A 15,966-nucleotide genomic window follows, 5' to 3' on the forward strand; every position below is an offset into this window, starting at 1 on the left:
AATAATTCTGGACAATGAATCGTGTCCCAAATGTTGTATGGCACATACTTAACACTGAAACATTAGCCATTATTTACCTGAAATCCAGTCTTCCAACTCTATCTAAGGAGGAGGGGTTTACACCAAGGGAGCAAAGAAAAAATTTTGATTAGTTTGAGCTTTGGTCCCAAGCCCCAAATTAGAATTCAAATCACAGGGTTGGCCTTAGGGCAGAACTCCTTTTTCCTATCCCAGAACCAGTCTAGAATAATAACTCTCAAACCTGCCTGGAGGCCAGCATCTCTTGGTAACTTTAATAATGCACATGGCTGGGCCTAGCCTGTTTGAGATTTAGTATGCTTAGGGTGGGATGCAGACACTTGCATTTTCTAATGAGCTTCCCAGTGTTTTCTTTTCTCATCCGCTTCTTCTTTCCCCATCTTGTTTTATAGTCTAGCTATTCATGATTGGCCTACAGAGCGGTGACTGGGAATCACTGTTCTGAAGTCCTGACTGTAAGTGACAGTTTACCATTTCTAGCAAGTCCGAGGAGCCAGCCTGGAATACACCCTCCACATGGGAGGAAGAGTGGATAAAGAGGCCAAAAGTATGAGAAAGAGTTTCCTTACGATGCCCAGGCTGTCATCTAGGCCTTATTGGGTTGGGTTTGCAGCCTCCAGTCTAGACAACATAGGTGAGAAAGAAGATTTTTCAGAGAGAGATTGAGAGGGAGAATTGAGAGAAAGAGCCATATGAGGGCGAGCCTCCCACTGGGACACAGACCCTGGCACAAGGACAGGATAGATCACACCTTACAGGCACAGAGACTGTTTCCCTCTTTGAAATCTTCACCACTACAGACCGTGGTCCCAACCGTGCTCAGGAACTGACATTAAAATGTTTTCCCTGGAGGTGGAGAAAAAGTGAAAATGGGGTTGGAAAGAGCACAGGCTTCCTCTGCAATGTGGCTGCACTCCAAGAAGGTATTGGAACTATTGGGACTTTATCAAGATGAAAAGTTTCTGCATAGTGAAGGAAATAATCAACAAAACTAAAAGGTAACCTATGGTATTAGAGAAGATATTTGCAAGTGACATATCTGATACAGGGTTAGTATCCAAAATCTGTAAAACAACTTAACAAACTCAACACTCAGGAAATGAATAATCCAATTAAAAAATGGACAGAAGACATGAATAGACATTTTTCCAAAGAAGACATTCAGGTGGCCAACAATATACATGAAAAGATGCTCAACATCACTCATCATTAGGGAAACACAAATAAAAATCACAATGAGAGGGGCGCCTGGGTGGCTCAGTCGGTTAAGCATCCGACTTCGGCTCAGGTCATGATCTCGCGGTTCGTGAGTTCAAGCCCCGCATCGGGCTCTGTGCTGATGGCTCAGAGCCTGGAGCCTGTTTCAGATTCTGTGTCTCCCTCTCTCTCTGACCCTCCCCCGTTCATGCTCTGTCTCTCTCTGTCTCAAAAATAAATAAAGGTTAAAAAAAAATTAAAAAAAAATCACAATGAGATATCACCTCACATCTGTCAAAATGGCTAAAATCAACAACACAAGAAACAACAGGTGTTGACGAGGATGTGGAGAAAGGGGAACCCTCTTGAACTGTTGGTAAGAATGCAAACTGGTGCAGCCACTCTGGACAACAGCATGGAGATTCCTGAAAAAGTTCAAACTAGAACTACTTTACCATCCAAAAATTTTACTGCTAGGTATTTCCCTGAAGAATACAAAGGGATACATGCACCCTGATGTTTATAGCAGAATTATCTACAATAGCCAAGATATGGAAATAACCAACTGATGAATGGATAAAGATGTGGTATGTGTGTGTGTGTGTGTGTGTGTAATATTACTCAGCCATAAAAAAGAATGAAATCTTGCCATTTGTAATGACATGGGTAGAGTTGGAGAGTATTACACTAAATTGAAATATGTCAGTCAGAGAAAGACAAATAGCTTTCCACAAATGTGGAATTTAAGAAACAAAACAAATGAGAAAAGGAAAAAGACAGAGAGAGAGAGAGATAAACCAAGAGACTTTTAACTAAAGAGAACAAACGGATGGTTAACCAGAGAGGAGGTAGGTGGGAGGATGGGTTAAATGGACAATGGGGACTAAGGAGGGCACTTGCTGTGATGAGCGCCAGGTGATGTATGAAGTGTGAAATCACTATTTTGTACACCGGAAACTAATATTACACTGTATGTTAACTAACTGGAATTTGAATAAAAACAACAGCAACCACACACACACAAAAACAAATAGAAATGTCCAAGGGCACATCTCAGAAATTATTAAGTTCCGTTTCACAGAATTGTTCTGTTATTTAACTATTCCGTTATTTATACATACATACTCCTACATTTTATTATATGTGTGTCTATACATGCACATGTTATAAAATATATTTCTTTTTATCGAGCCTGGTCAAAAAGTTTGAAAAACACTGCCCTAAGCATAAATATCCATCACTTTGAGAACGCACAGAGCAGGCCATTGGGAATAGGACCCGAAGAAGATAAATTTTGAGAAGCAAGAATCTATAAGAACAATCTGGAGCATAGGCTGCTGCTCAAAGAAAGTTAAAATCAGTAGATTTCGAAGGAGTTTTGGCAAGTGGGAAGGTAGCGATGGGAGAGGACCGAAATTCACCTAAGGGGAGAAGGTAAACACAAAAGTTGTATGTGGTTCATTGCTTATTTTTCTTACTTCCCTAGAAAGCCCTGGAAAGGATCGCTGCTGACACGTAGGCCATGCCTGTGGTAGTCTTTATCCTGTCCCTAATGCCTTTTTTCTCTTCTTGTAGAAGAGAGGGCAAAGTGTGGGGGCCTGTCAGGGATGTCAGGACTTGTGTGAGGGTTAAGGTACACCCAGGAAACCAGGTAAGAGCTGGAAGGCAGGGTCCAACTCTGCGTTTTCTGTGCTGCTGGTCAAGCACACTTATTCTAATGGTGGGTTATCGAGGCTAGGAATCCTATTTTTTCGTCGTTTCCTATGGCGATGTGAATGAATGTTGCGAGCCCATTGCACTCCTTCATTTCTGTCGATGCTGTCCAATACCACTTTTCAAACATTGTGAGAAAAACCCCACGTAAAATGTGCCACCTTAACCATTTTTAAGTGTGTGGTTGCGGTAGTGTTAATTAAGTATATTCACATTGTTATACACCAGATCTCTGGAACTTTCTTATCTGGCAAAACTGAAACTTAGACCCATGAAATAACAAGTCCCCATTTCCCCCTCCCCCAAGCCCTTGGCAACTGCCATTCTACTTTCCATTTCTATGAGCTTGACTACTTTAGATACTTTATACAAGTGGAATCATACAGGATTTGCCTTTTTGCAATTGGCTTCTTTTTCTTAATATAATGCTCTTGAGGTTTACCCATATTGTATCATGGGACAGGATTTCTTTTTATTTTAAGGCTGAATAGTATTCTGTGCCTAATAAAACTTTTGGCAATAACAGAAATGTCCTGTGTCTACACTGCCTAATATTGGTAGCCGCCAGCTACATGTGGTTATCGAATACCTGAAATGTGGCTGGTGTGACTGAGGTGTTGCATTGTTCATTTCATTTTATTGTAATTAAAATTAAAATTCAGACTGCCACATGTATCCAGTGGCTACTATATTGGACAGAACAATTCTAACTTACGGTGATTTTTTTGTTGTTGACACCAAATAACCCGGGTATAAATGATGAATTTTGTGACCCTGACCATGTGCTGAATTTTGTCTCAATTCTTCTGACATAACCATAAACTTGAGGATAATTTGTTGATAATTACGTCAACTATAAAGAAAGAAATTTGCTGCATCGCTTCAATATTACTTTTATGCTTAAACACTGATTCCATATTATTCCATATATATTCCAATATATATTCCATATATATTAACGCTTCTAAGGATCATTGGTTATTTTAATGCTTGCTTTTACTGATAAAAGGGAAACCGTGAAATATAAAAAGGGTGGATGTTGAATGCATTTAGTCACAAAGTTAAGCAAGTCATAATTTTAAAATAGCCTGTGTTGGGGCGCCTGGGTGGCTCAGTCGGTTGAGCGTCCGACTTCGGCTCAGGTCATGATCTCACAGTTCGTGGGTTCGAGCCCCGCATCAGGCTCTGTGCTGACCACTTGCTCAGAGCCTGAAGCCTGCTTCAGATTCTGTGTCTCCTACTCTCTCTGCCCCTCCCCCGTTCATCTTTGTCTCTGTTTCTCAAAAATAAATGTAAAAAAAAAATTTTTTTTAAATAAATAAATAAAATAAAATAGCCTGTGTTTAGGCAAATTTGAGTGCTCTTGAGCAATTTTCTGGGAAGTTTGGAAAGACAGAGACTTAATACCTTCTGCTACTGGAGCGAAAGTAATGGTATCTCAGGCTACACACGTGAAATGGAAAAATCATCAAACACTCAGGGCTTCTGATCTGCTCATTTAGGCCCAACCACTGTGTGCATTTTTAAATTTTGGCTTGAACGACTTGTTTTTTTGTTTTTGTTTTTGTTGTTGGTGGTGGTTTTTTGTTGTTTGGTTTTTTGGGTTTTTTTGGTTTCGGGTTTTTTTTTTTTTTTTTTTTTTTTTTGCATCAGCTTTGCAGCCTTGCATGGTACATCAATCATCTGGCCACAGACCGTGACCCCGGTTGAATCCACGGTAAGGAGGGAGACCAGCTGAAGATGAAATTCCGCATGCTCTGGCTCATCTCTTTCTTCACACTCACCGACGGCGGGGAAGGCTTCCTGGGGGTGAGTTGGCACATGCCCCATTTTTCCTCCTTACCGCCACTCTTCTCTCCCTCTGCACTTTGAGAACCTATCACTCCCTCAGCAACTGGAGCTATATAAGTTAGTAGACTTGGAATCAGAAGTCCTGGGTTCTTGTCTCAACATTACCAACATGAGCTGTGTAGCCTTGGACAAACAGTTTCATCTCCTGGAGCTTAGATGATCGAACTGCAAAATAAGGAACTCAGACTGAACCATCTTGGAGATCTCTGCTAGCTCAGCACATTCCTTCCTATGGTTTCTTTGACCAAGAAGAGGCATACAGATTGGCATGGGCAATCCTTGGACTCTCTTCCCTCTCTATGCTCACTTTCTTGATGCTTTCATCTAGGATCATGGTTTTAATGTTCTCTGATGGCTCCCCAATTTACATCTACCTCTCAGCCTTTTCCCCTGAACTCTAACCCCGTGTATCTACTACCTACTTGCTATTTCCAGTTGGGTGTCCAACAGGCCCTTAAGTTAATGAGTCCAAAATTAAATTCTTGAGTTTTTCCTTGCCAAGCTTGCTTCTCCTTTCTCATTTCAGCAAGTGGTGCCATTGTCCCTCTAGATGCCTGGGAAGAAAATTTATTTTCGTGCTTGACTCTCCTCATAATCCATATCTAAACCATTGGCTCTTGTTTTGTTTTGCTTTATCTTTATAACACACCTGGAATTCAAACATTTCTCATTACCTCTATGGCTACCACCTCAATCCACACCTTCAGTATCTCTCACCTGTGTTATTGCACTAACTCTTGAGATGCTCTCATTGCTTTTGTGCTTGTCTGTTCCTAACATGGCTGCGGGATTGAACCTTCTAAAAAGTAAAGTAGAGCACTCTCACCTCTGTTCAGAACTCTCTGGTGGGTTCCTATCTCACTGAAGTAAAAGCTAAACCATTGCTATAGCCTATAAAGATCTACACAGCCTGTCTCCTTGGAGATACTCTCTGATCTCACTTCCTGCCCCTCTCCCCTTACCCATTCCGCTGAGCTACTCTGGCCTACTCATTCTGTCCTCCCATGCCAGGCATGTTCTCATCCCAAGGATATTGCATGTGCTGTTCCCTCTGCCTGGAAAGTTCTTTTCCAGGGATTCTCAGTTCCTCACCTCCTTCAGGGTTGTGCTCAAAAGTTGCCTCAGTGAGGTCTTCTCTGGCCACCTCTCCACCATCCCTGGTTTGGATTTTTTAGATCCATAATTTCAATTGTTCTGGGAGTTCCAACAGCGCCTTATGAAGTACATCATTACAAGGCCATGTTGTAATTATTCTTTTGTTCCCCTCTTAAATAGAGAAATGAAGGCATGAAAACAAAAAGAGGACTCACTGTGAATAAGAAAAATCATCCAGGTGAGACTCCTGTAGAGTGTGGTGTGATAGACACTGGTGCCAAGGGACCAGGGTTCAAACCTCAGTAGTGCTTGTGACTGGTGGTATGACCCTAAATCTGTGAAATGAGAATAACAGCAATCCCTACTAGCAAAACATTTGTGAAGGTTAAATAACATACGAAGGCATAGCATCCTGCACCATACCTGACAAATAGCTCTCCCTTTCCTTCCTTATCTCAATCCTAACAAAGTCATTAGTGGGTACAACTCTCAGTCGAGAAATGGGTTGTGTTCTGAAATTCAATTTGTCGTTCTGACGTTTCAAGCACCGAATATATTTCTTGGAAATAATGATGTCCACAGATGGTTGTTCGGTTCCTGGGTCAGTCCACAAAAGCCTTTCCCCAGTGCAGTGGTCTGTCATAAAACAGCGTTCTAATGGTGTCATTGAACTTACCACCATGCAAGGCTGGCTATGATTCTTCAGAAAGTGAAATAAAAATTCAATTTGGAATGCCATGAATACATTTTCCCTCGGAGTAAAAATACAGCTAGTATTTATTGAGCTGTTACTAGATGCCAGGCACTATTTTAAGTGCATTAGACGAATTAAATCCTCACATTGACCCTCTCATTTAGGAACAGTGGTCATCTTTATTTTATAGATAGTGAAATTAAAAACAGAGCTAGGGGCAAATGGAATGATTAAAACCCAGTCAACCTGGCTCCAGAACCAGTGCCATTAACCTCTAACACTGACCATTCCCCCACCTCTTACCTGCTTGGGCAGTGGGAACAGGAGTCCCCTTAGCTCTCTCTACTTGGTGTGGCTCCCAAACCTGGGGCAGAGGCTCCAGCCTACAAAGGGAGGGGAGAGAAAGAGGCAGGGCTGAGGCTTTATGGAGTGAGATGGTGGAAGTTATGGCAGATAGGAAGCTCTTATAAATGTTCTGGAACATGTTAGCCTCAGCCAGCTTCCTGCCTTCTGAAAAGTCTAGGGGTTGATCTGCTGATTTTTTTCTCTACAAATTTCCTTTTTGCTTGGACATCCCCACCAGGTCCCTAAGAAATGGGACAGTCTCATAGAAGCTCCCAGCTCATCTGTCCCTGCAAAAAGCATGGATGTCCCGAGAAATCTAAGACTTCTAAGAGATTTCACTGCCAGTGGAAATCAAAGGAGACCCAGGATAAAAGGATATTCACCTTTTCCCCCTTTTTCTCTAAGGTCCTTCACATTCTCAATCTGGGATCCATAGATGAGCTTTGGAGGATCTTGAAACTCCATGAAATCATGCACTAACTTTCACGTGAACGTGCCTAAATGAGTTCTGGGTGAGAGAATACTCACAGGACTCATATTCTCTCTGAGCCCAGAACGCTTAACGGCCTCTCCTTAGGGAAACAAAAGGTGCTGCTCCTCAGTGATAAGGCATTGGTGAGACTTGAGTAGGGTCTGGTTTCGTTTGGCTTTTGCACATCACATAAGGTACTCAAACTTGGCTAATTGCTGGAACCTCTTCCCAGGAGAAAAAAGGGCTCTTTGCTAAGTGTGAGACTGGGGGTTTTATGCCAGAGATACTTCAAGGAGCCCAGAGCTGAGAGAGTAAGAAGGAAGAGTGACTCGGATTTTCTCCCATCTTCTCCCTTGGGTCTTGATCCCTGAAACGTGACCTTGGACGTCCTGAGGAACTGTGTAAAGTCAGCAGGGGGAGGCCAGGGTGGGTCAGGAAGAGTGGGAGCAGCTGCCTGAGCAGAAGTGGGGGGATAGACATATATCACTCACATGTGGGACTGCCTGCAAGTGTTTGTTCTGGACGCTCATTTGTACTTAATGTCTGGACAAGCAGATGTCAGTAACAAGCTTTGTGGCCCAGCCTGTGACCCCCCAGACTACATGTGATGGTTGCTTCATGGTTGCTTCCTTGACAATATTTGTCTCTCAGGCTGAAAGAGGAGACTCCTGACTCTCTTCCTCTCTTTAGGCTCAGTCCAGGAATATGAGCTGCTGCTTCAGGTGGCCTACAGAGATTCCAAGGAGAAGAGACACTTGAAGAATTTTCTGAAGCTTTTGAAGCCTCCATTGTTATGGTTACATGAACCAATGAAGATTATCAGCGCAAAGGCCACCACATGTAAATCTGCCCTCTGGGAACTGGGAGTAGAAATGGGGAAGGTGGGTGTATCAGTCAGGATAGGTTAGGTTATGCTATGGAGACAACCATCCCCACCATATCTGTGGCCAGAAAGGATACATGCATTCTTTCTTCTTCACGCTATATCTCTACTGCAGTTTGGCAGCATGGTTGTGTTTGTGTAACTTGGGAATCCAGGCTAATCAATCAGAAACTACCTCAAATGTACCCAGTTTGAGCCAAAAAGAAATGGAAAAATAGAGGGTTTCACATTGGCAGTTGAATTCTCCACCTCAGAAGTGACACACATTAGTTCTGCTCACAATTTATTGGCCAAAACTGGTTTCATGGTTCCATTCAACCTCGGGGAAGGGGAGGGGGTGGGGGCAAGATATGTAATCTTACTATGTGCCTGGAAAAGAGCAAGAACTAATTGACAAACAGCACTAATGACCACAATGCTGGGGTTCAGAGATGTTAAACGATTTGTCTAAAGCAGTAGTTGTCAAAGTATGGTGCCCAGATTAGCAGCAGCAGCATTATCAGGGAACTTAATAGAAATCCAAATCCTTGGCCCCATCCCAGACTTACTGAATCAGAAACTTTGGGATGAGACCCTCCAGGTGGTTCTGACATATGGCAAAATTAAAGAATCATTCACTGCATATCATGATGCATGTTTTCACAAAGATGTCTGGTGACTTTGTTCCAGTTTTTTGTCTATTATAAAGGAATGCCTTTTGATGGGGCATTTTTGGTCAGTTAGTAGGAACTGAGACTACAGAATTGGCTGATGGAATTTTTCCTCATGACTCTCAAAAACGTCTCTCGGTGTTTGCCATCTTGCTTAAGGGGCCTACCTAAAAACGGTGTTAGGTAGATAAGAGGAGCCTGCAATGAAGTAGTGGAGAAATACCTTCTAGAACTCTTAAATAGCTATCAGGTTTGTATACCCTCTTTTGCTTCTCTTTGCCATTCCAAGGGCTATCTACTGGGCATTCATCCTTCCTTTGGATGCTAGACCCAGCCACTTGATTTTATGTTTGCCAAGCGTTTGATATCAGCCTCAGAATCTATTGAGTTGGACGTTTCCTTACCTTAAACACATTGCCATCCTAGTTTTATCCTTCTGGCTTTTGGTGGGAAACACTGGGTTCAGATTCTAAGTCAGAAACAAGGATGAGAACTCAACGCTAGTCAATTGATAAATCAGACCCCGCGAGACCAAGCTCTGTTTTCTGTGCAGACTGTGGGCACCAGAATGGGGTCCTGCAGTGTTCCTGTGAGGACGGCTATTCCTGGTTCCCTCCCTCATGCCTTGATCCCCAGAAATGCTACCTTCACACGGCCGGAGCCCTCCAGAGCTGTGACTGTCATCTCAACAACCTCACCCAGAGCCTCAGTTTCTGCGAGAGAGCAAGTAAGCACATCAGGGTGCTGGGAGGAGAGCTCCAGGCCTGCACCCCGGCACCCAAAAAGCCATGGAGAGGAAACCCTAGCTCTTCACCCACGTATTCAACTAGCAGAGCTAGTGTTTGCAGGGTCATCAAAAGGTGGTAACAGTATACCCCACTAGGCTTAACTGCACACACTGAGAACATCCTAATTGCAGAAAATTCAGACATGCAAGTTGATATTTGAGCATCAATTCAACCCTGAGGTTCATCTAGCTGAGTTCTGCAATTCTCTGATTTTATTGAGATTTAGGGAGATGCACCAAAATCCCAAGTAGGGGAGCTGCTTGAGTACATGATTTTCTTTCCTGCCTTCTTTCATTTCTTTTGCCAACATCAGCTTTCAGAAAAGGGAAGTCTAGAGGTGTGAGAGCAGGGAGGAGCACATAGTGATTATATTGAAATACATGTTCAAAATTGCCAACAAGTAGGTGTACTGAATGCATTACCAAACAGAACAAGAAATTAAAAGTCTATTTTAGGAAACCAGTGGAAGCTGAGTGAGCTGTCGCCTTAGGTTTATGTTCAGTGGGTGATGAGGCGAGCCAAATGACATGGGCTTCAGGACTTGAAGGTCTTTAAAAAGTTTCCTCAGAGATTACTCCAGTTATCTTGAAGCTTTGGATTTGGGCAGAGCTGAGCAAAGAGTGAAGGAGAAACTGAAATAGCCCAGATCTTCTGGACATTTCTCGCTCCCCTTCCCAGGACGATGCCAATTCACGAAGGCAATGCATATTTATGAAACACCATGTTTACCCGGATCAGAGGCAAATTCTGGGAGGACACAATGAAGCACTTCTCTCTACGTATGAATTAGAAGGCTAGTTGGGGAGGTTAGGCTACAATACAAGAAAGAAGATAATATATTTTCCTCAACGAATTTGAATGAAAGTCTACCTTTTGAAGGGTGGTCTGTGTCTATTCCATCTTGAAGAGAGACAACCATGGATGAGACAGGGATTACACTCACAAAGGTCTTCCCAAAGTGGAGCAGGGACATATAAACGTGAGAAATGCTCACAAATAGATATGTCTGTACAAGAGGTTGTAAAGGGGGTATGAACAAAGGACTGTAGGAATTTAGAGGAAGGAAAGAATCTTTGCAACTGGGGATCAGGGGACGGCTTGCACAGGAAGTACATTTCACTAGGTCCTTAATGAAGGATAAATGGTATTTATCCATATAAAAATGGGCAACAACTTGTCCCTGAACAGAAAAGTACCAGCAATGGGTAAACAAGCATATGCTAGAGATAGCAAGTACTGTTTTATTGTTTTGTTTTGTTTCTTAATTTTTAATGGGGACAGTATTTAAGTTCAATGTCTAGATGGGCATGTATTTCAGGGTTAAGTGACTGATTTTTTTTTTTTTAAACCACACATGGTGGCCACACGTTTACCTATTTATAAAGTTGTCTTGATCACCAGCACTTTCCTGTTACGTTACAAATTCACGGTTGAAAATCTAGTTTTATGTACACTTCCTATATTATTTTAGGTGAACATTCATTACAAAAAGAAATTGAAATACTGCTGTTAAATAGATGGGCTCCAAATGTACTTCTGTAATTTTATGCTGTCATAAATTCAAGCGAATAATTTTTATATCTATCAACCTCTTTTTATTTCCCGTAGAGGTTTGGGGCACTTTCAAAATCAATGAACGATTTACCAAAGACCTTTTGAATTCATCTTCTCCTTCATATTCCAAGTATACAACTGGAATTGAAATTCAAGTAAGCACTTTCTGCTTATTACATAAGAAATTGTTGGCTAAACATAAGTTCAAGTGTTTTCAATTCCGCATGTTTATTGAATGCATATTCTTAATCATTCACATTCAATGAGTTATTACAGAACAGTTAATCACATAGCTCACAACTGACGTACATTGAACATTCTCTTTCTGGGAGAGTTTTAGTAATTGACTTCGTTCCATTTCTCTTGTGTTCGCTTTTGCTCATTTATGTGAGTCATATCCTACCGAGTCTTCTTGATTGTTTTCTGTTTTTTTATTTGTCAAAAGAAAATTTTCATGATCTAGGCTCAATTGTCAGCATCTGGGATTTGTTCCGGAAAGAAGCTTCTCTTGTTAGAGGCTAAATAGAATTATTGAGAAAAATTCTGGACTATATAATGAAGTCATCCAAAAATTCGGTTAGTGCCCGTCTGCCTCAGATGATGGTTCAGGTGTGATTTTCACTGAAGACACACAAATACTTTCCAATAGATTCAGTTTAAATGCATATGGAAATTTATGTCATATTTTTATGAGGGAGAAAACATACATTTCGGGGGTAAATTTATGTTATCTGGCACCCAATCCCCCCTTATAACAAATTGGTTCTTCCATCTTTATTAGCAAACTAAAAAATAAATGGTGTGACTCGTGTGTGTGTGTGTGTGTGTGTGTGTGTACATTCTCAAGTGCCATTTGAACTGTATTTGTATAATAGCAACTACCTCTTGTGGTATCTCTTTGCTCAGTGGTTCTGTTGGTTTATTTATTATCTCCATCAGTTTTTTGCTTAAATATCTTCCTCGAATGGGGGCAAAGATCAACATGTCGCCCTTTTTTCTGTTTGTAAGCTTAAAGAAGCATTCAAAAGAATTCAAGATTTTGAGTCGGTTCATGTCACCCAATTTCGGTAAGTAACACAATGGCCTTAGAAGGGCATCCTCAGAATTGTGCACCCATCCTGCAGAATTCCTAGTGCTAGGTTCCCAAATGACCTTGACAGAAAATAGGGCAGAACTGGTCTTTCTAGTATTCTTACTAAAATTAGACAAGAGTCTGTAATGCTTTTAAATGTCAGAAGAGGAAACTGAAATATTGAATGGCGTTCTCCAAGCTATAGATTAGAGACTGGAACTGCAAACCCACAGTGGGAGAACTTGGGATGAAGCAGGAGATCGTGGTGTGCACGTATGGAACAGGAAGAGGGGTGGAGATGAGGGTTATGGGTTGCAGAGGGATGGTTTTTCTCTGTCCTAAGCACAGGGAGATATGGTACAAAGCTGTATAACTGGGAGCCGTGGGGGCAGCCTACGGCGAACCATTATATTTTTCTGCAGGTATCATGTATGCACCATAACTCATAACCCAGTAGGCATTGTCTACAGCAAATAAAGAGATATTTAGTAAATTATCTTTTTGTTTATGCTTTCATTCCAAAAGTGATATGGTTAGTTAGCCATGTGTACATTGATTACTAACTATTTATAATCTGCTGGATAGAGGAAGTGGCTTAGAGGTCAGAGAACTTGACTTCATATATATATATATATATATATATTTTTTTTTTTCATAGTTAACTTAAAGAATAGCTATAGGAAATTTTCAACAGCATTTGTCATCAATATACTGTCCTGGATCTTATCCTTCCAGATATCCCATGTTCTTATATACAGGCCCATGTGGATAATTTTCTTTAAAATTCAGCACTAGGAAGGACACTGCTTCTTTTTTCTTTCTTTCTTTTTTTAATGTTTATTTATTTCTGAAGGAGAGAGAGACAGAGTGGGAGTGGGAGAGGGGCAGAGGAAGAGGGAGACACAGAATCCGAAGCAGGCTCCAGGCTCTGAGCTGTCAGCACAGAGCCTGATGTGGGGCTCGAACTCACAAACCGCGAGATCACAACCTGAGCTGATGTTGGACGCTTAACTAAATGAGCCACCCAGGTGCCCCACCTCTTTTTTCTTATACTAAAGTCTATACAATGAATCATATTTTCCTTCTGACTTTGCAGTCACTGAATGCATAGACAAACTTGAAACTTAATCAGTAATTTTTGTCTTCAATATTCATATTTTTCTTTACCTTGGTCCTGGCTTTCCATTTATATTTCTTCAAAAAAAAATTTGTTTTCAATGTTTATTTTTGAGAGACGGAGAGACAGAGTATGAGTCAGGGAGGGGTAGAGAGAGAGAGGGAGACACAGAATACGTAGGCAAGCTCCAACCTCTGAGCTGTCACCACAGAGTCCGATGTGAGGCTTGAACTCATGAACTGTGAGATCATGACCTGAGCTGAAACTGGACGCTTAACTGACTGAACCACCCAGGTGCCCCTCCATTTATATTTCCTATGTATATTCCATTCCAAATGTCTTATAAGCTGTCTCCAATAATTTGTAGAAAAAGTCAAAGCTAAAGTAGGCATAAGTCTATAAAATAATATTATTTAGGTTTCACTCTTTATGTATATGATTTAAAGTAAATCTTAATTTCTTAGTGTCTCAATTTATTTCTCTGTTAAACAGTACTGTTAATACATGTGGAATCTGATTTAGCTTCATTAAATCAAATGAAATAATAGGCAGGAAAATATTTTGGAAACAATGTTTTCTTGATAGAATAACCATATTTATGCAAAGACATTGTGATTCCCACTACGTAAAAGAATATTTGGATTTATTCATACATTGTGAGTGGTAGTTCGGTGTAGTGATTAAGAATTTGATATTTGGAGTATCAGTTAATAACTAATAATTGCTTGACCCAACTTCTCTTTAGGATTCCAGCTCCCTCAACTACATAATGGGGCTAATACAATGTGTACCTCATGGAATTATTGCAGGATTAACTTAATATATGTGATCTCACTTGCTTTCATGACTTCGAACACCATGTGTATGCTGATGTCTTCTAAATTTATTACTTGAGCTTGGCTCCTCTCATAAAGTCCAAACCCAAATATCCAACAACCTGTGAGCATCTCCACTTGGTGTTCTAGCAGGCACGTCACATATAATGTGTCCAAAACAGGGGTCCTCCAACTTTTCTTCTCAGAACTTTTAACCTACTTCTCCTGCTATCATGCCCATCTCAATTACAGCGGTGCTAGTCTTCTAGTTGCAGAGACCCAAACTTGGAGTTATCCTTTGTAATCATTTTTTACTGAGATATAATTATGTACAGTGATATGCTCAAACCTCATGTGTGCGGTTTAATAAGCTTTGACAAATGCTTGCATCAGCCACCTTTTAATAAGACAGAACATTTTCATCACCCCGAAAGTTCCCTTGTGCCTCTTTCTAGCCAATTCGATGCCTTACCTGCCACTAGAAATAACCACTGCTCATTTTTCTATCATCATAGGCTAGTTTAGTCTATTCTAGAACTTCATACAAATGGAATCACCCAATGTGTAATTGTTTTGTGTGTCTGACTTCTTTCCCTCAGCATAATGTCTTTGAGGGTCATTCTTGTTTTTCTGAGTGTCAGGGGCTGCCTCCTTTTTATTGCCAAGTGCTATTCCATTGTATGAATACACCTCAGTTTGTTTTTTCTATCCCTTGGAGTCATTCTTGACCGGTTCTTTTCTCCATTCCCAGCGTCCTTAGCAATTCCAGTGGCTCAGTCTTCAAGTACAACCTGGCCATTTCTCTCCACATACACTGCACCCAAGTTCAAGCCACCATCACCTCTTTCCTAATGGGTCCTCCTGTTTCCCCGCTTCCCTCTCTTCAGTCCATTCTGTGCAGCAGCCAGAGTGATGTTCTTCAGCAATAAACCTGAGCATACCACTGACCTTTACTAAAGAATAAAACCTTTTAATAAAAAATAAAATTCAAACTCTGAGGCCCTATTTGATCTGGCTCTTGGCTGCTTATCTAATATCATCTTCTACCATTTCTCTCCTGCTCATTGAAAACTTAGTTATGCTAGAATTAGTTAACTAGGTAATTAATTAATTTTTGTCTTCTAACTTGTACTGATTTTGTTGAACCCAATGTATTCTCCCTGGATAATTGAAGCCTACGTTGAAGAATTTGCACATTGAGAAGCAACTTCGGTTCTTGACCTGGCAGCTAGACTTTATTTTTATTTTTTTGATTGTTTTTAATGTTTATTTAGTTTTGAGAGAGAGAGAGAGAGAGAGAGCGAGCGCAAGTGGGGGAAGAGCAGAGAGAGAGGTAGACACAGAATCTGAAACAGGCTCCAGGCTCTGAGTGGTCAGCACAGAGCCCGACGCGGGGCTTGACCCTGGGACCAGTGAAATCATGACCTGAGCCGAAGTCAGATGCTTAACTGACTGAGCCACCCAGGCACCCCTGGAAGCTAGTCTTTCAATGTGTCCCACTCATAGACATTTTCCTGCATGCGGGCCTTCACACCTGCTGACACCCTACATCGATGTTCTTTGCAATACTAGCTTTTCTTCTCATCATTTGGGCCTCAGCTTCAGAGACTCTCTGCACAGAAAAGCCTTTTCTATCCAGCCTTATTTAAAGTGAGCCTCATCTCTACCTGCTATTCTTATT

General features: G+C 41.2%; 1 protein-coding gene across 2 annotated transcripts in view; it reads left to right on the forward strand.

Annotated features, from left to right (window-relative positions):
• Positions 1 to 4,664: 4,664 nt before the first annotated feature.
• Positions 4,665 to 15,966, forward strand: part of ADGRF1 (adhesion G protein-coupled receptor F1) — a 28,056-nt gene continuing 16,754 nt past the window's right edge. For both annotated transcript variants that reach the window (XM_047101232.1, XM_047101233.1), the window contains exons 1-6: positions 4,665 to 4,758; positions 6,076 to 6,133; positions 8,097 to 8,246; positions 9,493 to 9,666; positions 11,336 to 11,436; positions 12,290 to 12,348. In XM_047101232.1, coding sequence (XP_046957188.1) covers positions 4,690 to 4,758; positions 6,076 to 6,133; positions 8,097 to 8,246; positions 9,493 to 9,666; positions 11,336 to 11,436; positions 12,290 to 12,348 — 611 coding nt within the window. In that variant the 5' untranslated portion in view covers positions 4,665 to 4,689. The remainder of the gene's footprint in view (positions 4,759 to 6,075; positions 6,134 to 8,096; positions 8,247 to 9,492; positions 9,667 to 11,335; positions 11,437 to 12,289; positions 12,349 to 15,966) is intronic.

This window comes from Lynx rufus, unplaced genomic scaffold (genome assembly GCF_022079265.1).
Source record: "Lynx rufus isolate CCGP_SWC_20201006 ecotype Redwood Valley unplaced genomic scaffold, mLynRuf1.p SCAF_6, whole genome shotgun sequence".
NCBI classification, from domain to species: domain Eukaryota; kingdom Metazoa; phylum Chordata; class Mammalia; order Carnivora; family Felidae; genus Lynx; species Lynx rufus.